At 49.3% G+C, this 18,088-nt stretch overlaps 1 protein-coding gene across 1 annotated transcript in view; it reads left to right on the top strand.

Moving 5' to 3' along the window:
- Positions 1-9,485: 9,485 nt before the first annotated feature.
- SPTBN2 (spectrin beta, non-erythrocytic 2) overlaps positions 9,486-18,088 on the top strand; it is a 41,416-nt gene continuing 32,813 nt past the window's right edge. The window contains exons 1-2 of the mRNA XM_070782452.1: positions 9,486-9,749; positions 16,830-17,008. Of these exons, the coding sequence (XP_070638553.1) occupies positions 16,852-17,008 (157 nt within the window). The 5' untranslated portion in view covers positions 9,486-9,749; positions 16,830-16,851. The remainder of the gene's footprint in view (positions 9,750-16,829; positions 17,009-18,088) is intronic.

Genomic DNA, 18,088 nt, shown 5'->3' with positions numbered 1-18,088 from the left:
TCTCCACCCCTCCTCCCAAACAGCCTCTCTCTACCTCCTTCCTCAACCTATTCCTGGTATTCAAGGCAGAGAGTCAATCTATTAATAGTTGCATATTTTGAGTGTTTAGGATTAGGAAACACCTCCCTAATATCATGCAATAGTCTTTCCAACTGTCCTGACAAGTTAATATCTAGTTTTTACTTGAAATGTTGAATTTACTTGAACAGATGAATTTGCATGAATTGTTGGAAATATGCCACTTTAGAGACAGTCCATTCGGGTTTTGGACAGCAGTAGTTTGGTAGTGTTCCTATATATTGAACTGAAACCTGCCCTGCTGTGTCTTCGACCCATTGTTCCCAGCCTTGCCCTTTGAAATCACTGAGAATTCATCTAATCCTTTTATAAAGGGTAGAGGGACATACCCACGGCTGTTACTGTTAACTTGACATAGTGGTTCAGACCTGTCCTGAGTGATTGTATATTACAGATGTCCTTTGCCTTGTACACTATGTTCCTCAAATGTATAAACTCTGTTTTGTGTGAATCAAATCATTTTAAACATACTGGCACGAGGTAGGGGGAGGAACTGTGAGAGTCAGACTGACATATACACACCACCATGTGTAAATGGATCATTAGTGGGTACCTGCTGTACAGCACAGGGGACTCAGCTCCGTGCTCCGCAATGACCCAGTGAATGGCATGAGGAGGGGTGGGAGGGAGGCTCAAGAGGGAAAGGATATGTGTGTACGTATAGCTGATTCAGTAAAGCAATTATACTCCAATAAAAAATAAATAAAAATTATTTTTAAAAGTTAAAAAGATAAACATACTGGGAAATGGACTGCCTGAAAGAAATCCTGTTATTAGTTCTTTCATTAACTGAAGAATCCTTTTGTAATGCAAACAACCCCCATTTAACCTTTTTTGCAAATCTAGATTTTCATACATTATGTTTTACTTAAGGCAAGATTTGCCTACATACAAAACAAGTAAAATAATGATCGCAGCAATAGCTAACATTTACTAAGTCCTTATCCGGCACCAGCTGTCACAAACCTGACATGCATTGTTTCATTTCTCATCACAACTTCATTTAAAGGTATCCCCTATTTTCAGGGGAATCTAGGCTTAGAGAAATTAAATAACTTGTCCAAGGTCACACAATTGGAAAGCGATGGCCTAGAATTTCAACAAGGTCGCAAGACTCCAGGACCTTGGGTCCTGATCACCAGAAAGTCTCAGGTTGCCAATACTAATTGAAATGACTAGCTCCTAGCTATGTGTCACAGCACAGGTAAGTCAGGCTCCAATATAGAAAACTGACCTGAGATCTATAACTTCAGAGATGGATGTAGAATCTACCCTTTTTGAGTTCTGGCACTGTCGGTTTCCCCACACAACTCACATTTTCCAGTGCAATTTGATCAAGGAGCCCCAAAGATATCCCTTCAGTTATTAGTACTAAGCACATGCTGCAAATTTTATTTCAGGTATACGGGTATCATCAGACATTTTTCTCACGGCCTATTCCCAGGAGTTTGTGGCATAAGCTTCTTAGAAGAAAAAGGTAGTTCATTATTGACAAGTAAGTGTTTCCCAGGTGGCTCGGTGATGAAGAATCTGCCTGGCAGTGCAGGAAACACAGGAGTTCGATCCCTGGGTCAGGAAGATTCCCTGGAGGAGGAAGATTCCCTGGAAGAAATCCCTGCTCCGATATTCTTGCTTGGAAGATCCCATGGACAGAGGAGCCTGGCAGGCTACAGTTCGTGGGGTTGCAAAGAGTCAGACATGACTGGGCACTCACGCACCATACATATTGATGGGTAAGATCAAAAATATTGAGAATCATGGTTGATCCCAGCCTGTTCCTAGGTGAGCTGGAATCATTCAAATGTGTTTTTAGGCCCAGTTTTTAATGGTGCTTAGGTTTGCAAGTTAAAAATAGTTTGGGACGGATGGTCCATAAATAAGTACTGTTTTGAATCCAAACTGGACAAAGATAAATGGATGTAATACTTCTATGTCCTCAAATCAGTTCCAGTTTCTCCAGTTTAGTCAGCACGCATGTAAGGGCATTGCTCAGCTCGGAACACATCCTGCGAGGCTCCTAGAACCCCAGACTCTTCCACACTGTAGAAGGGAGCTCCAGGTAGGGCTCCTCCCTCCTCCGCACCCCTCCTCTACCCACAGACATCAGGTACCCTATTTGACTTTATCTTGGCTCATTGGCAGACCTTTGCTTTCAATTACATGATCTTTGCAAATTATGTCTGAGTTGGTGTTACAACTCTGAGTTGGCCTCCAACTCAGTCTCGAGAAATCAGGTCATTCCTTGCAAGGTGCTGGAGCTCCCCTCACAAGCCCACCGTTCTGACCTTTCCTTGTACAGCAGGCTTGTTTACAACCTCAGGTCACAGACTTAGGTGAGGAAATACATTATTTTCTTTATTTCTCAACCTGGTTCTTCCGCCTCCATTTCTACTAATGGCAGATAAATAATAAACCATGCCAATTCACGACAACGCAATCATTTCAAGTTTTAAACTCACTCTCTTAGGACTCTCCTCCCAGTCTTCTTCTCGCGGTGTTCTGTGTTGAGGTTTATGTATTATTCGGATACCAGGGAAGGGGCTTCAAGGTCAAGTGTCATCTTCTGTCTCTCTTGCCTAACTGCCAACTTGGTTTTAGCCATTGGGCACTGCAGCTACTGCAGTCGCTGTTCTCTGGTGGGTGGAAGCTGTGGTCTTGGTATAAACAGACAGCAGTGATTGCTTCATAGGAAGCTCAGTGGCTCCCACTTCAGCTCTTCCTGGTATACTGAGCCCCCAGTGGGTCACTGACTTGGGTCACAGACTCCTCAGCATCTACCATGGGGTTCTTACCACTCCCCCACCCCACAGCAGTCCCCAGAATCACCCAGTTCTCAGCTCGCTCCCACACTCCTCTCAGGGGCTGGGCACCAGGGAACTTTCCCGAATCCCTCCAAAGGTCAAGGCGCCAAGAAGACTTGGACTTAGGGGATGAGAAGGCTGGGGGTGGTGAGGAGATGAAGTCTATGTCAGGCCTACTTTACCTACACAGGTGACGGTACCACTTCTGCTGTGCCAGTTGCTCTTGTTAGCACAGGGGACTTCAGTTTTATTTATTCTGGGCCATGCTAGGTCTTGGTTGCTGCGAAGGGCTTTTCTCTAGTTGCGCCGAGCGGGGGCCACTCTCCAGTTGCGATGCTTGGGCTTCTCATTGCAGTGGCTTCTCTTGTTGCAGAGCACGGGCTCTGGAGTGCGAGGGCTTCAGTAATTGCAGCACGTGGGCTCAGTGAGTTGCGGCTCCTAGGCTCTAGAGCACAGGCTCAGTAGTTGCAGCAATCGGGCTTCGTCGCCCAAGGCATGTGGGATCTTCCCCAGTCAGGGATCAAGCCCATGTCTCTTGCATTGGCAGGTAGATTCTTGACCACTGAGCCACCAGGGAAGCCCCAGCACAGGGTGCTTTGAAAGGCTGTGTCTTCTCAGAGTTCCAGTAATGAAGTGGATTATGAGCCTCTTCCGTCCCCTATTGTTTGGTGGTGGGAACAGAAAACGAAGTCCCACAGTTGCATCTGAACTCTCTTGCTCTCCTTTCCCAATCTGTTTCAATTTTGCTCCAAGCTCAAAAAGGATTATATCTTCTGTGTGGAAGGAAAATTCACGTATGCTTTCCAATTAGACAGTTGATGGCATAAACTCCAAACTCTAGGTTCATTGGGTTCTGTCTCTTGAGATTTAAGGGGAAGAAAAAAAACTAAAAAAGAAAAAAGAAATCCCTGTCAAGAATCTGGCTCTCACAATGTTTTTAAAAGACTGCAGCTTTCAAAAACATCTTCTCTGCAACAGATTTGAAAAGATCTAATTAAGAGTCAAAAACCAAGACTTTCATCTTCTGTATCATTTTTCTGCAGAGGACAGTATCCAGAAAGCACTTGCTGTTGCTCAAGTGATGGGAGATAGATCAGGGGTAGAAGAAATTTAAAACACATTGTTTGGTATGAAAACATCTTAGTTGCTTCTGTTTACAACAAGGAATCACCTTCTCCCTCAAGGTCTTTTCTGTTATTCACTAATTTATTGCACAGATATCTACATGTCTGCTCTGCTGGGGATACAACTATGAACTGGACTTCCAGTGGTTAAGACGCCATGCTTCTACTACAAAAGGTGTGGGTTCAATCCCTGGTCAGGGAACTAAGATCCCGCATGCCACACAAGCTATGGGCGGTGACAGTGCAGTGATGCCAGAAGGTCCCTGCCCCAGATTTGGAACCCAGGGAAGGCTTTGTGTAGGAAGAACAGCAGGAAGTTTAGGCTTTATCCCAAAGATGTTGGGGAGCCATTGAAGGGTTTTCAGCAAAGTGATCTGTCAGATTGTTGTGTTAAGAAAAAAAAAACAAAAACACTCTAGGGGATTTCTCTGGTGCCTCAGTGGTGAAGAATCTGCCTGCCAATGTAGGAGACATGAGTTCTATCCCTGGTCCAGGAAGATCCCACATGCCACAGAGCAACTAAACCGCCACACCATAACTATTAAGCCTGTACCCTAGAGCACGGGAGCTGCAGCTACTGAAGCCCCTGGGCCCCAGAGCCCATGCTCAGCAGCAAGAGAAGCCACTGCAATGAGAAGCTTGCATATCACAGCTAGAGAGTAGCCCCTCTTCTCTGCGACTAGAGAAAAGCACGCGGGCAGCCAAGAAGACCCAGCAGAGCCAAAAATAAATAAGTAAGGGGAGAAAATGAAAAGACCATGTCAGCTGCAGCGTGGTAGATAAAATGGCCCAGGAAGATGAGGGAAGGGCCCAGAGCAGAACACCGTCACCAACAATAACAACAAAACTACCTGACAAACAGAAAGGAACTCACAAAAGAAACAAAGGAGGGACCGCAAGGGTTGACGGAAAAGCAGGAGAGGGTGGCAGCCCTAAACCAAAGGAAGAACACTTCAAGAAGCAGGTACAACTAGAGTCCAGTGCTGCCAAGAGAGATAAGATAGCAATTGGAAGTCGACACTGCATTGAACAGTAGGATTACTGACAACCCGGTTGAAAGCAGCTTTAGAGGAGCAGAAGTTACGTTTATATTAAATCAGTTGCACCAATGCTTATCTATCCCCTGCACTTACTGTCTGTCCCTACACTAACTTCTTCCAAATGCACATCTTCAGTCCAGACCTTCTCTTTGAGCTCCACACCCAGATACAGTTGATGACTCAATATCTCCAAGACCAGCACTCTCTTCACCCAAACCTCATCTCAGCAAATGGTACCTCCCTCCCTTCCTCCAGTTGCACAGTCCATCCACAGCAAATCCTTTTTCCTCACCACCGCCCCTAGATCTAACCCATCACCACATCTTGTCAGTCCTTTATCCCTGTGTGTTCCTCTGTCTCCATTGCCCAGTTCAGGCTACCATCTTCTCTCTCAACTGAACCATGGTGGTAGGCTTCTAACTGGTTCTCACATCAAACTGAATACCCACTCCAACATGTTCCCCACACAGCAGCTGGAATAATCTTTTTTTTTTTTTTTTGGAATAATCTTTAAAAAAAAAAAAAGTAATTTAAAGCTGCCGTGTCTTAGTTGGAGCACCCGGGATCTTTGATCTTTGATGGGACATGTGGGATCTAGTTCCCCGACCAGGGATTGAACCTGGGCCCCCCGCACTGGGAGTGCAGAGTCTTGGCCACTGGATCACCAGAAAAGTCCGCTGGAGTAATCTTTTAAAAATACAAAGTTGATCACTTCACTTCCTTGTTTGAAATCCTTCAGTAGCTGCCAGGATTCTAAAGGTAGAAACCAAAATTCTTTCAATGACCTCATAAGCCGTGTGTGGTTTAACCATTGCCTCTCTCCCAGTCACAATGCACCACATGTTTCCTCTGTTTTCCCTCCACTGGACTTCTGTTTCTCACATGCAGCCTGCAGCATCAGGCTTGCTGTCCGCCAAGACCTTGGGCAAGGCACTGCATCTCTCAATGCTTCCATTTCCACTTCTGTAAACTGGGGTTAATACATACCTCCAGATTTGATACAGAATTAAATGAAATGTTATGCATAAAGAATACAAACAGGGAACTCCCTGGCAGTCCAGTGGTTAGGACTCTACCCCTTCACTGTCAGAGCCCCAGGTTTGATACCTGGTCAGGGAACTAAGATCCCACAAGCAAACCACTTTGGCACGGCCAAATAAATGAATATAGAAATATAGTCCCCAGTTAACATTGGTAACTGCTAATATTATTCCCCATTCTCTACCTGGTTAACATTTCTCATATTTCAGATTTCAGCTCAAATTATTTGAGGGACATCTCCCTTGAACCCCCACCACCCCCCAACTCCCTGAGCAGGCTATGACTCTTAAATTCTCACAGAGCATCCTGCACTTTTCATTCATTCTACAGTTCTTTGTGATTATATATCTGAGGGTTATTTTATTAATGTCTGTCAACCCCGCCAGCCTGTAAGCTCCAAAAGGACAGAGATAGTGTTCATTCTACTCGTGATTAGAGATCCCCAGATCCCAGCACAGTGCCTGGCATATAAACCAGGTTGGTTTTGAATGAATGTTTGATTGAAAAAGAGGCAGAGAAGTGGAGCCAATGAGCTCTGATGACTCAAGAAGACTGTCATTGTAAAGATTAAGGGCAAGACATGGAGAAGGATCCAGATTTCTGACTTGTTTTTTTAAGCTGGCAGATACTTGAGCATGTTTAAATGTTGATGGGAAGGAGCCAGAAGAGAGGGAACTCACCAGAAGGAATGAGAGTCATGGGGCTTCGTGCAGGAGGGAATGGGACTTGGGGCAGGTGCCAGAAGAATCAGTCTCAGAGGAGGGACGTTTTCGATGGCACAGGAACGAAAGCTGAGACTTCAGTCATGTCTGTATGTTTGGTGGCGGGAAGTCATACCAAGACCTTTCAGGAATCTTGGTAACATTAAGTCGCAAATCTGGATTCTCCAAGAAGCTCAGCATATATAGTAGACATCATTCCATTCATTTTCACCACTCATGTAAAAAGGAAGCAGGCATTTTCTTCATCATTGACTGTACTGACGCACTGCAGAGCAAAATAGCAAGTTTCCAAAGCAACTCAGTAACAGAGCTGAGACCAGCGATCTCAGTGTTCTCTTTATTGAACATGCCTCCTCCCCAAATTGGGAAACAGTATGGTAAAAATGACAATACAGTAAAATAATAGCTGGCACTGAGTGCTTACTATGCACGGGCACTGTTCTAGTACTTCATCTGCAATAACTCATTTGATCCCCACATTATGATATATTTTAAGATAGGAAGCTGAATTCCAGGGAGGTTAAGTAGTTTGCCCAAGGCAGAGATGGCCAAAGTAGATTTTAAACCCAGAAGTCTGACTCCAAAACTGATGCTTTTTAAAGATATATATATTTTTTATTGACATATAGTTGATTTTCAATGTTGTGTTAAGTTCTGATGTACAGAAAAGTGATTCAGTTATACATATATATTCTCTCTCATTTTCCTTTCCATTACGGTTTATTACAGGATATTAAATATAGTTCTCTGTGTTATATAGTAGGACCTTGTTGTTTATCCATTCTACATATAATATTTTGTATCTATTAATCCCAAACTTTAAAAAAAAGTCTTTCTTGAACTTGTTACAGCACTGCTTCTGTTTCATGGTTTGGTTTGGTTTTTTGGCCCCAAGCCTGTGAGATCTTAGCTGCCCGACCAGGGATCAAACCTGTACCCTCTGGATTGGAAAGTGAAATCTTAACCACTGGACCACCAGGGAAGTCCCCTCAAACTGATGCTTTTAAACCACTCTTCTATACTCCTTCGCTGCTGCTACTGCTGCTGCTAAGTCGCTTCAGTCGTGTCTGACTCTGTGCGACTCCTGCTCTAGCAAAAGGGAAAGAACATACACGGAATCAGAAGACTTGGTGTCTCTATCATGAACTGACTCTATGTGCTTGGCTTTCACTTAGGTGTCTAAACATCAGTTTGCTCATCAATAAAATGAGAATGAGAATGTTCACTTATGAGGCTTTTAAAAGAATGATGAAATGTTGAAAAGGGGAAATCACTATACGCATGCGTGCTAAGTCGTTTCATTCATTTCTGACTCTCTTCTCTGTCCATGGGATTCTCCAGGCAAGAATACTGGAGTTACTGGTTGCCATTTCCTTCTCCAGGAGATCTTCCCGACCCAGGGATCAAGCCTGCATCTCATTCCGTCGCCCACATTAGCAGGCAAGTTCTTTACCACTAGCACCACCTGGGAAACCCAAATCGCTATATACAAGATATTATCGTCTTGCTCATTGGTTCGATTCCTGGGTGGGGAAGATTGGCTGGAGAAGGGATAGGCTACCCACTCCAGTATTCTTGGGCTTCCCCTCGTGGCTCAGCTGGTAAAGAATCTGCCCGCAATGCGGGAGACCTTGGTTCGATCCCTGGGTTGAGAAGATACCCTGGAAAAGGGAAGGCTACCCACTCCAGTCTTCTGGCCTGGAGAATTCCATGGACTGTACAGTCTGTGGGGTCACAAAGAGTCGAACATGACTTAGCCACAGCTAAGATCGACACAGTCAAATTAAAAAAATAAAATAAAAGCCTGAAATTACAGCTAATGGTGAAGTATACCCCAGAAGGCCAAGTTACAGTTTGGTGGTAGAATACTGATTCCAGTTTACTGATGGAATCTGACTATCAGAGCTGGGAGAGAACTTCAAGCTCTTTTTTTAGTGCAACTCACACACCAAGCCCTCTCCCAACCCATTTGATAGTCTAGGAAGACGGAGGCCAAGTAGGTGAGATGACACAACTAGTTTGGATTAGTAGCAGGACTCTTTTTTTAAACCTTGAAATTGTTTTCAAGTGGGTTTAACACAAACGATTTCACTTTACCAAAATCTTATCTGGAAAGTACTTCAATTACTTACACATTTGTTTCACTATGTATACCTTTACCTAAAGGAGCAAAATCCTAAAATGCCATTACCCATAAATAAACAAAGCCTTAAACCAATAATTCACACAAAGCCCATTCTTCACATTGCCCTTATTTGGCCATTTCAGGCATATCCCAGGTAGAGACAGGCCCACATGTTCAGGGGCAATAAAATTGAATAGTTATATCCAGACTGCTCTGTGCAAAGTTCAACTGACTGTTATTAGTTTATCTCTGAGCTTCGATTTCAAGTCAGAAAGAACTGTACGCTACCTCTTAGAGCTGGGGAGGGGGTGGCAGTTGGGGAGGGAATCACCCGAGAAAATTCACTTTTAGCACCTACCTGGCACTCTTTACTATTTGGGTATAATTCTTTTCTCTCTTAGGAGATAGCAGTTCACCTTGGTTAATGACCTCAGATCATTAGACCACTCGGATGCCACTAAACCAAGGAGAAACCCAGCTGTGCCAGGCCTAGACATGTCCGTCCCCACCCCCATTCCCTTTTAAGACAGTGAGTAGGCCGGAATTCTGGTTGATAAATGAGAGGAGCTGAGAAGGAGCTGAGAGGAGCTGCAGTGATGACTGTTCTGAGAATCTGATCTGCGAGGAGACGAATCTCCACCACATGGTACCATGGAGATGCTTTGGGAAAGAGAGCCGGCCTCCCTGACCGAAGGAGGACCAGAGAGGGAAGGGATGGATGAAAGAAATGCTTAAAGGGAGATGGACTGACCGGAGGTGCCCAAAGAGGAAAAAATCGGGACGGAAAAGAGGCTGAATACTGGGAAACCTTCTGGGCGGTGAGTGTCGTTAAAGGAAAGATCGCATGTTCCGGGGATGTAGATTTTGTGCGAAAAGCGGAGCAGGGACAAAGGTGGGGTACTCAAACAGCGGAGACAGCCCCGCAAGCGGTGGGGGGTACCCAGACGGCCAGAGGGTGACCAGGGCCGGCGAGGAACGGAAGGCGGGGCTCTGGGGGCACTCACGGGGTAGGCGGTGGGGGGTCGGGAGCCGGCGGAGGAGCCGACGCCGCGTTCGCCCCGGGGAAGGTCAGCGACCCCGGGCCGGGGAGCTAAGCAGAGACCCGAGAGGGGCCGTGGTTGCCATGGCGCCGGGCGGGGAGGGGGTGACTCGTGCCCCGCCTCGAGCCCCGCGGGGCCGCCGGCTCCAGATGGTCCCCGGCCTCCCGCGGGAGCCGGCGGCCTGCGGCAGGGGGAGGCTATTGTCCTCCTTCCGCGGCGCCGCAGTCCCGCCGCTCGCGCCCGCGCACCTCCACGCGCCCCACCGCCGCCGGCCCCGCGCGCCCCCCGTGCGGCTCGCGCCCCGTGACAGCGCCCGCCCGCCGCCTGCCGTGCGCCCGGCCGCCGCCCGCAACCGCCCCACGCGGCCGGGCTGCGGGCGCGGCGACTCCCGGTGCGCCCCCGCCCGCCGCCCTCCCGCCTGTCGGGCCAGCGCTCCGCACCGAGGTAGGTGCCGGCGCCGGGGCGCGCTTTGTCCCGGCCGGCTGGGCGGTGCGCTTTGTGCAGACGCGCGCGGGCGGCGGGGTCGGGGTCGGGGTCGGGACGGGTCGGGGGAGCCGGGGCGGGAGGATGCGGCCCCGGGTGCTCGCACCCTCAGGGTCCCTGGGACTGGATGGAGAGTCAAGCGCCAGCCAACCAGGTACCCGTGTGCGGCCGGTGGGGATCGTGGCGTGCGGGACGCGGGCCTCTCCGGAGCCCAGAGAAGAGTCTGGAAGAGTTGGGGCTGACAAACGCGTTAGGGGAGCAGGTCGCCGGGCTCTGCGCGTGTGTGACAGCGCCAGCTGTTCGCGTCGCGGAGGCGGGCCGGCCGGCGCCGGTCCAGGCGCTGCGGGCGCGCTCGGCGGTCCCTGCCCCGAGGCTGCCAGCGCCCGACTCCCTCCCGCTAGCCGGCCGGGGGCTCCCTGGGGAGCCGGGTGGGCTTCTCCTCGCCTCTTTGGTAGCTAGCTCCACGCTCTCCTTTATGCTCCCCCACAGTGTGTGAGAGAAGGGGACACGGTTGGCCGTGGTGAGCGGAACGCTGCCAGAGGAAGAAAGGAGAATGAAACCCCTGCGGGTGGCGGGGAAGTGGCAGCGAAAGGTGTCCCTGTGGCCAAGATGTGTGCGTTCGGCTTGGAGTCCGTGGGCGCAGAGCTAGCGGGCAAGGCCTCCTTCTGGGGTGTTCCAGCGCCAGCGCCACAATCGGGCCTTTGCCATCCCTTCTGGCTCGGAACGACTTCAGCCCATTAACCCCGTGGCATTGCATGCTTGTCTGAGCTGCAGGCTTGCCCCGGTCCTAACCTGCTACATGCTGTCTCCATGGGTTGTTTCTCAGCGGCCCTCCTCCCCTCCGAGGGCAGCTACAATTCCAGCGCTAGTCGGTTCAGGCACCGGCAGGGTATCTACAAACCAGTTTTCCTTGAGGGTGAAGGGGGCAGAGTGAGTCCCAAATCTGTGTCTCAGCTTGAGGTGCGGGGCAACCTCTTGGCATATTCAGAAGAGCAAAGGAGTAAGGAGGAAAAAGCTAATAGGGATCTTAAATTTGTTCCTTAGGGAAACTGATGTAACCCATGGGTTACAGACTTGGGGGAGGGGCGTAGCAAGGGAGTGAAAAGTAGTCTGAATAATTCTGCCCTGAGTGGAGGATTCTGAAGGACAAGATGAAGCAAAAATCCATTCCCACTCTCCAGCCCAATTCTTAAGTTCCTTGGAGGAGAGTTCCCCGTGCTTTATCAAGAACACAGCCTTGAGGGAATAGGCTGGGGTTTTGTCTCTTGCTTGTCTTGTCTCCCTGTGTGCATCTTCCTTTTGCTATCTTAGCAGCCCTGAGTTTGTGATTTCTTTCTCCTTTTATCTCTTTGCTCGTCCATTCATACTTTGAGTCCCAAAAGATTTTTACTTTGCCAAAGTCCCCACTCCTTCTCATCTGTTATCCCTCCTGCTGTCATTGGTTCAACTCCGCCTCCCAGCCCCGTCTCCAGCCATATCGCCCTCCTTCCGGGCCTCTGATTCGCCTGTGTCCGGCCATCAGCTCTATTTGTCTCATTAGATCTCAAACCCACTCCATCTTCATTTTCCTCTCTCCTTGCCTGAGGCTTCCGGCTCTTTGTGGGTCTTGGGGTTTCTCGGGGGAAGTTGTATTTGAGTTTAGCATGGGATAGAGACTAAACAGACCCAGAAGCTAACCTCAGGTCACACTCACTCCTAAAACGTTGTGTCTTCTCTGCTCTCGTAGCTTTTCTAATTCTAACTGCTCCTCATCTTTGGACAGCAGTGGTCCTCAAAATGTGGTCTCTAGGCCAGTAGATTTAGTGTGCCCTGGGAACAGTTTAGAAATGCAGATTCCCAGGCCCCACCCCCAGATCTCTTGCATCGGAAGCTCTGGGGAACAGGGCCCACTGGTCTGTGTTTTAATAGCCCTCCAAGTAACTGTTATTCATGCAAGTTTGAGAATAATCCTGAACTTTAGAGATGAGGAGCAGAGGCTCTTCTCTGATGCCATTTTCATTCTTTCCTTGTGTTTTTTCTCTAGACCTAAAAAAAAAAGAAATGCATTTGATGAGAGTGGGGAGGAATGCTAGCCCATTCATTCAATATCTCTTTATTGAATAGCTATCATACTAGGAAAATACAAAGGTGAGTAAAACCCAACCCTTGTCCTCAATGGGTTAAAAAGGGAGCAGGCAGAGAGACACATAAACAACTAACTGTAATACAATGTGATAAGCGTAATAATAGCAGCATCCTGAAGTGCTGTGGGAGCACAGAGGAGGGAATGATCAACTGTCTCTGAGGGAGGTAGAGAATTAATCAGGAGGAGGATGTGGCGAGAGAGGGAATTAGGGTACAAGACAGACTCTAGCAGGAGGGATTGGATTTCTAGCTTTACATGCCAGCAAAACTGAGGGAAGGGGAGGGGGCAGCTGCCCTGGAAGACAGGCACTAGGCTGAGCAGTGCTTGGGCAGAGAACCTAGCAGGACCCCAAGCTTGCAGCTGGCGAGAGTTGGCTTTCTCGTAGCATGAACAATGTAAGCTACTCTGGTCTGGCCTCCAGGTCAGCGGCTAAGAATAAGGCGTTGGTGAAACTGTAATCTGGATTAGCTGCTGTACTGTCCTCTTGCCAGAGTCCAGGAATCCATGGAGAACAATCAGGTAGATGATTCTCCAGCAAAGAGAGAGACGTAGGTGAGCATGAGGCTAGGGGTACAGGCTGACTAAGGAAATAAGTACGGAGACCCAGATCACAAGCAAGGAATGATAAATCAGAGAAAAGAAACCAGTGTGGGATCTATCTAAAGAAACAGAAATCTATAGGACTCCGAAGATGGTAGCAGGGAACACAGCATATTGTCCAAAAGGCCAGGGGGCTCCAGAGCCCAAATGCTTGGAAACCAAAACTCAGAGGCCCTCAGAACTGCTGTGCTTAAGGACACCAGAAAGCACCCTATGGGGACCTGTGATCTAAGGACACCAGTGCCATCTTGGTTCCTTATCCATACAATGGCAGGCATCCCTGGAAACTCAGGGATGAAAAGCATGTATGTCTCGAATTGGATTTGGCCAGAGGGCCATTTTATCTGGGAGAAGGGGAGGCTCCAGCTTCACATTTTCTCCCCCAAGTTATAGGAGCAGCTCTAACAGCTGGACCTCACTGAGAGGTCTGGATCCCACACCTCAGTCCCATCAGGGGGACCAAGTTGGATTAGCAAAAAGAAGCCAATACATGTTTGGTTTTGTGCAGCTTCCAGGGGTCCTGGGGACACACAGTTTGGAAACGGGGTCACAGTCTGCTGCTTTGCGTTTCTGCTTTCTGTGGAGTACAAAGACGAAGCAGGGTTTGAAAACCTCAGAGGCTTTCAGGGACCAAGTAGGTAATAAAAATGTGTGACAAGGCTGGGAAGGAGCCAACAGGGAGTGGCGGGGTCTGGAGAGAAATGGCAAGCATAGGCCCACCTGAAGAATCCCAAATTAGTGGGTTTTTTTTTTTTTTTTGGTTGCACCACACGGCTTACATGAACTTACCCCCACCAGGGATTGAACCTGGGTCATGGCAGCGAAAGCCCAGAATCCTAACCGCTAGGCCACCAGGGAGCTCCCCCAAATTAGTTCTTTTACAACAGCTCACCGGCCATACCCCTGGAGACTGGTTTTAGGAGGTTTGTGATTTCTGATAAAAGAAAAAAGGGTCACAGAATAGAAGGGGAGCATCATATATGGCAGGGGTCCCCAACTTTCAGGATCTAATACCTGATGATCTGAGGTGGAATTGATGTAATAATAATAGAAATAAAGTGTATAATAAATGCTTGAATCATCCCCAAACCATCCCCTCCACCCCCAGTCCATGGAAAAATTGTCTTCCACGAAACTGGTCCCTGGTGCCCAAAAGGTTGGGGACTTCTGGTATATAGGGATTTTTTCAGGCAGGTCTATGCAGGGAGGGGCTTCCCAGGAGGCACTGGTGGTAAAGAACCTGCCTGCCAATGCAGGAGCCATTAGAGACTAGGGTTCGATCCCTGGGAAGGGAAGATCCCCTAGAGGAGAGCATGGCAACCCACTCCAGTATTCTTGCCTGGAGAATCCCATGGACAGAGGAGCCTGGTGGGCTGCAGTCCAGTGGTCTCAAAGAGCATGGTCACACACACTATGCAGAGAGAGCGGGCGTGCTGGGAATGTCCATCCCAGAGCTAAGTGTTTGCATGGCTGCTCGTGGGGAAGCCCTAAGCTGAGGGGCCCAGAGAAATGGAATTCGAATTGGTCCTGGGCTTTGGACTGCTTCCCTGTCCCATGGTTGAGAGTGTTAGGGGACTCTAGCTCAGGTCGCACCTTGCCTACAGCATTCTCTCCTCAGGATGCCCTGACTCTGCCCTAGAATTTATTTTTATATAAATATTTACAGAGCAAATTGAAAGACTCTGCTGGGGATTAGGGGAAAGGATGGATTTTAAATGAGAAAGGAGTCCTAAGCTTAGTGGAAATGAAGCTCTCTTTCCTACTGGTGGTGGTTTAGTTGCTAAGTCGTGTCCCACTCTTGTGACCCCATGGACTATAGCCTGCCAGGCTCCTCTGTTCATGGGATTCTCCAGGCAAGAATACTGGAGTGGGTTGCTAGTTCCTTCTCCAGGGGATCTTCCTAACGCAGGAATTGAACTGGGGTCTCCTGCATTGCAGGCAGATTCTTTATCGACTGAGCTATGAGGGAAGCCCCTCTTTCCTATTACAGGGAATGAAAAGCCCAAATCTAGGAACCTGAGACCTGAGCCCCCAGGGAAATCCTTGCTGTTTTCCCTTCGGGAGAAAGGGGAGGGGTAGGCAGTCCTGGCCTTCAGGTGCCTCAGGTTCCGCTTCGTGGAACCACTTAATGACAGAAGCCAAGTTCTGCCCTGTGCACCCATGGGAACACATCTCCCTCCCCACCCACATCTCACCACCCATTCTTTCTTCTGTCCCCCCAAACCACACAGGAGGTAAGGTACTTCCTTTCCAGAACAAGAGACTGCCAAGGTCATAGCCTCAACCCTCTGAAGTGGCGCTAAGGATTAAAATATCTTTGTATTTGAGAGGCACTAGGAAAATGAGAAATGCAGAATTTGGGGTTCAGTTACAGAGCCAGCCCCCTGCATGCTCTTGAATGAGTGCTGAATTACTCGAGAACTTTGAACTGTAGAGTTTTGTTTTAAAAAAAAAAAATCCCTAGAAACTAATCTGAAGCTCATTTGTTAGTTTTGAGAAGGACAGGGTTGTTTGTGTAACACAGAGCCGTGAGTTGTGCTGGCAAGCATCCATGGTCCCAGTTTCCCCAGCCTGAGCCCTGGAAGGGAGGGATGGCTGTTGATCTCTCTCAGGGAGCTCTGAGGGCTCCAGGAAGTTCGAGGAACATGTAAATATTGTGATTAACAGCTTGTCCTCCAGGGACTTCCTTGGTGGTCCAGCGGTTAAGACTCTGCACTTCCAATGCTGGGATGCGCAGGTTTGATCCCTAGTTGGGGAACTAGGATCCCACATGCTGCCCAGGGAGGCAAAAAAAAAAAAGCTTGTCCTCCAGCGTCAGAAAGAATCCTGCTTCAAAACCTAACTCTACTCCTTCCAGTGACCTTGAACCCTGGTTTAACTTTTACGGAGCAACCTCCTCATCTCTGAAATAGGGATGATAGTGGTCCCTCGCCCCACAGAGGTGATGCATGTAAGTGACGAGGACACATATCACAACTGATATTCATCGAGCACCTATTAAGTATTCTCTGTCCCAAACAAAAGAAAGAAACCGGGGAGAGAACCATACTGTGTCCTCCGTCAAACTTCTGGGCTCTGTATCCATACTTGCTAGCAGTGCATCAGGCTTGGCCTGAGAGCAGGATCTGGGTCTTTCCATCTTAAATCGCTTCCAGGGTACAGGAAGCCACCTTGTGGGAGGCAGTAGGGGAGGTGCAGGGCTCTGAACAGTTTGTGGAACCAGGAATGAAAGGACTCTGGCTTGTACTCCCTATTGCCCACGGGGTCCCAGGCCTGCTTCTCGCATTGCCCTGGAGTTTACACACTGCTGTCCAGAGCCACCCCGATGGCCATCGCCACCTTCAGCTCCCTGCCTCCTGCCCGTCTCTGGCCTGAGGCTCTGGAGCCCTTTGTCTCCACTATGTCACTCTGAGACACCGCCGCCTTCCGACCTCACTCCATATGTGTCTGTTGTGTTCCTGTCTCTCAGCTTCTCCACCATGGCTTCTCCTCTCCCACCGGGGGATGATTTCCACTGGCAAAGAAAGCAACCACAGTCTTTGGTCATCAGTAGAGTGGAGCAGATCTAGGGCAGGAGGAGAGGAAGACATGTTGAGTGGTGGGCTCAGTGGCTTCGAGATGCCCCTTACCGGCCCCATTTCCCCTTGCAGGAGCAGGAGGCCACCCACCACCATGAGCAGCACCCTGTCGCCCACAGACTTTGACAGCTTGGAGATCCAGGGCCAGTACAGTGACATCAACAACCGCTGGGACCTGCCCGACTCGGACTGGGACAATGACAGCAGCTCTGCCCGCCTCTTTGAGAGGTCCCGAATTAAGGCCCTGGCAGGTGAGGTCAGGGGAGGGCTGGGGGAAATGTTGAGGATGCCGGGGAGGGAAGCTTGTCTTGAAGAGTCCTTCAACTTCATGGGAAGACCGACGCTCTTTCTAAGCTACTGCACTAGAGTGGGAAATCCAGATCACTCTACCAAGCCCTACTCCGCAATGCCAGCCTCAAGAACAAACCACATGCAATCCACAAAGTGCCCCGGCTTCCTTCCCCCCCAAGCAGGGAGAAGCCGTGCTGATGCTGAGACTCAGCCATGCTCCGCTCTGCGCTCAGCTGACTGCCTGGCCCCTGTCCCTGAGTCACGTTCCTTAATTCTTTTGCATTCTTAGTCTTGCTGTTCTATTTCCACCCACCTCTCCCTCCCTTTCATCCTCTCCTGTCTTCCTTGATTCTCACTGTCATCTCTCACACCTGTTCCCCCTCCCTGTTCAGTAGCCGCTCCTCTCCCTCCCCACCTGTTCCTTCCACCTGCCTGCCGCCTGTTCCTCCCTTTAGTTCATCTACCCGTTCCCTGAAGCAGGTTCCTTCCACCCACCCTGGTTTCCACCGCCCATCCTCCTGGGTTGCTCTCCACCCACCTCAGCCCCTGCCTTCCCCTATGGCCTGGGTTCTCCCCTTCAAGCTCCTCTGAACACCAGCAAACCCGTTCGACGGGCCTCCCTGCGTTCTGGGGAGGAGTTGCCATGGCAACAAGAGTGCAGCTGCCAGCTGACACCACCGGCGGCTGGCGTGGGGCTGAGTCACCCACACACCCCAAGGCCACCCACCCTGTTTGGTTTCCCTCCTCCACGCCACCCTCATCTTTTCCACTGACCTGCTGGCCTCCCAGCCCAGTGCAGTGGAAGAGGTCACAGCTACTCCTCCCCGAGAGGCAGTGCTCCCAGCGTGGTTGGGGTGGCCTCCTGGATGAAGGGAGACACTGGCGGGGGGGCGGTTCCCAACCTTGGCTGCACTTTTGACAGGATCACTCAGGGATATTTCCACAAATACAGCTTCTCAAACCCCTTTCTGGACACAATGAATTAGAGTCTTTGGACCTATGGTCCAGAACTCAGGGTTTAAAGCTCTTCGGGTAATTCC

This window comes from Bos indicus, chromosome 29, assembly GCF_029378745.1.
Source record: "Bos indicus isolate NIAB-ARS_2022 breed Sahiwal x Tharparkar chromosome 29, NIAB-ARS_B.indTharparkar_mat_pri_1.0, whole genome shotgun sequence".
NCBI lineage: Eukaryota > Metazoa > Chordata > Mammalia > Artiodactyla > Bovidae > Bos > Bos indicus.
The sequence above is the reverse complement of the archived record's forward strand: the minus strand, read 5'-3'. Positions and strand labels throughout refer to the sequence as shown.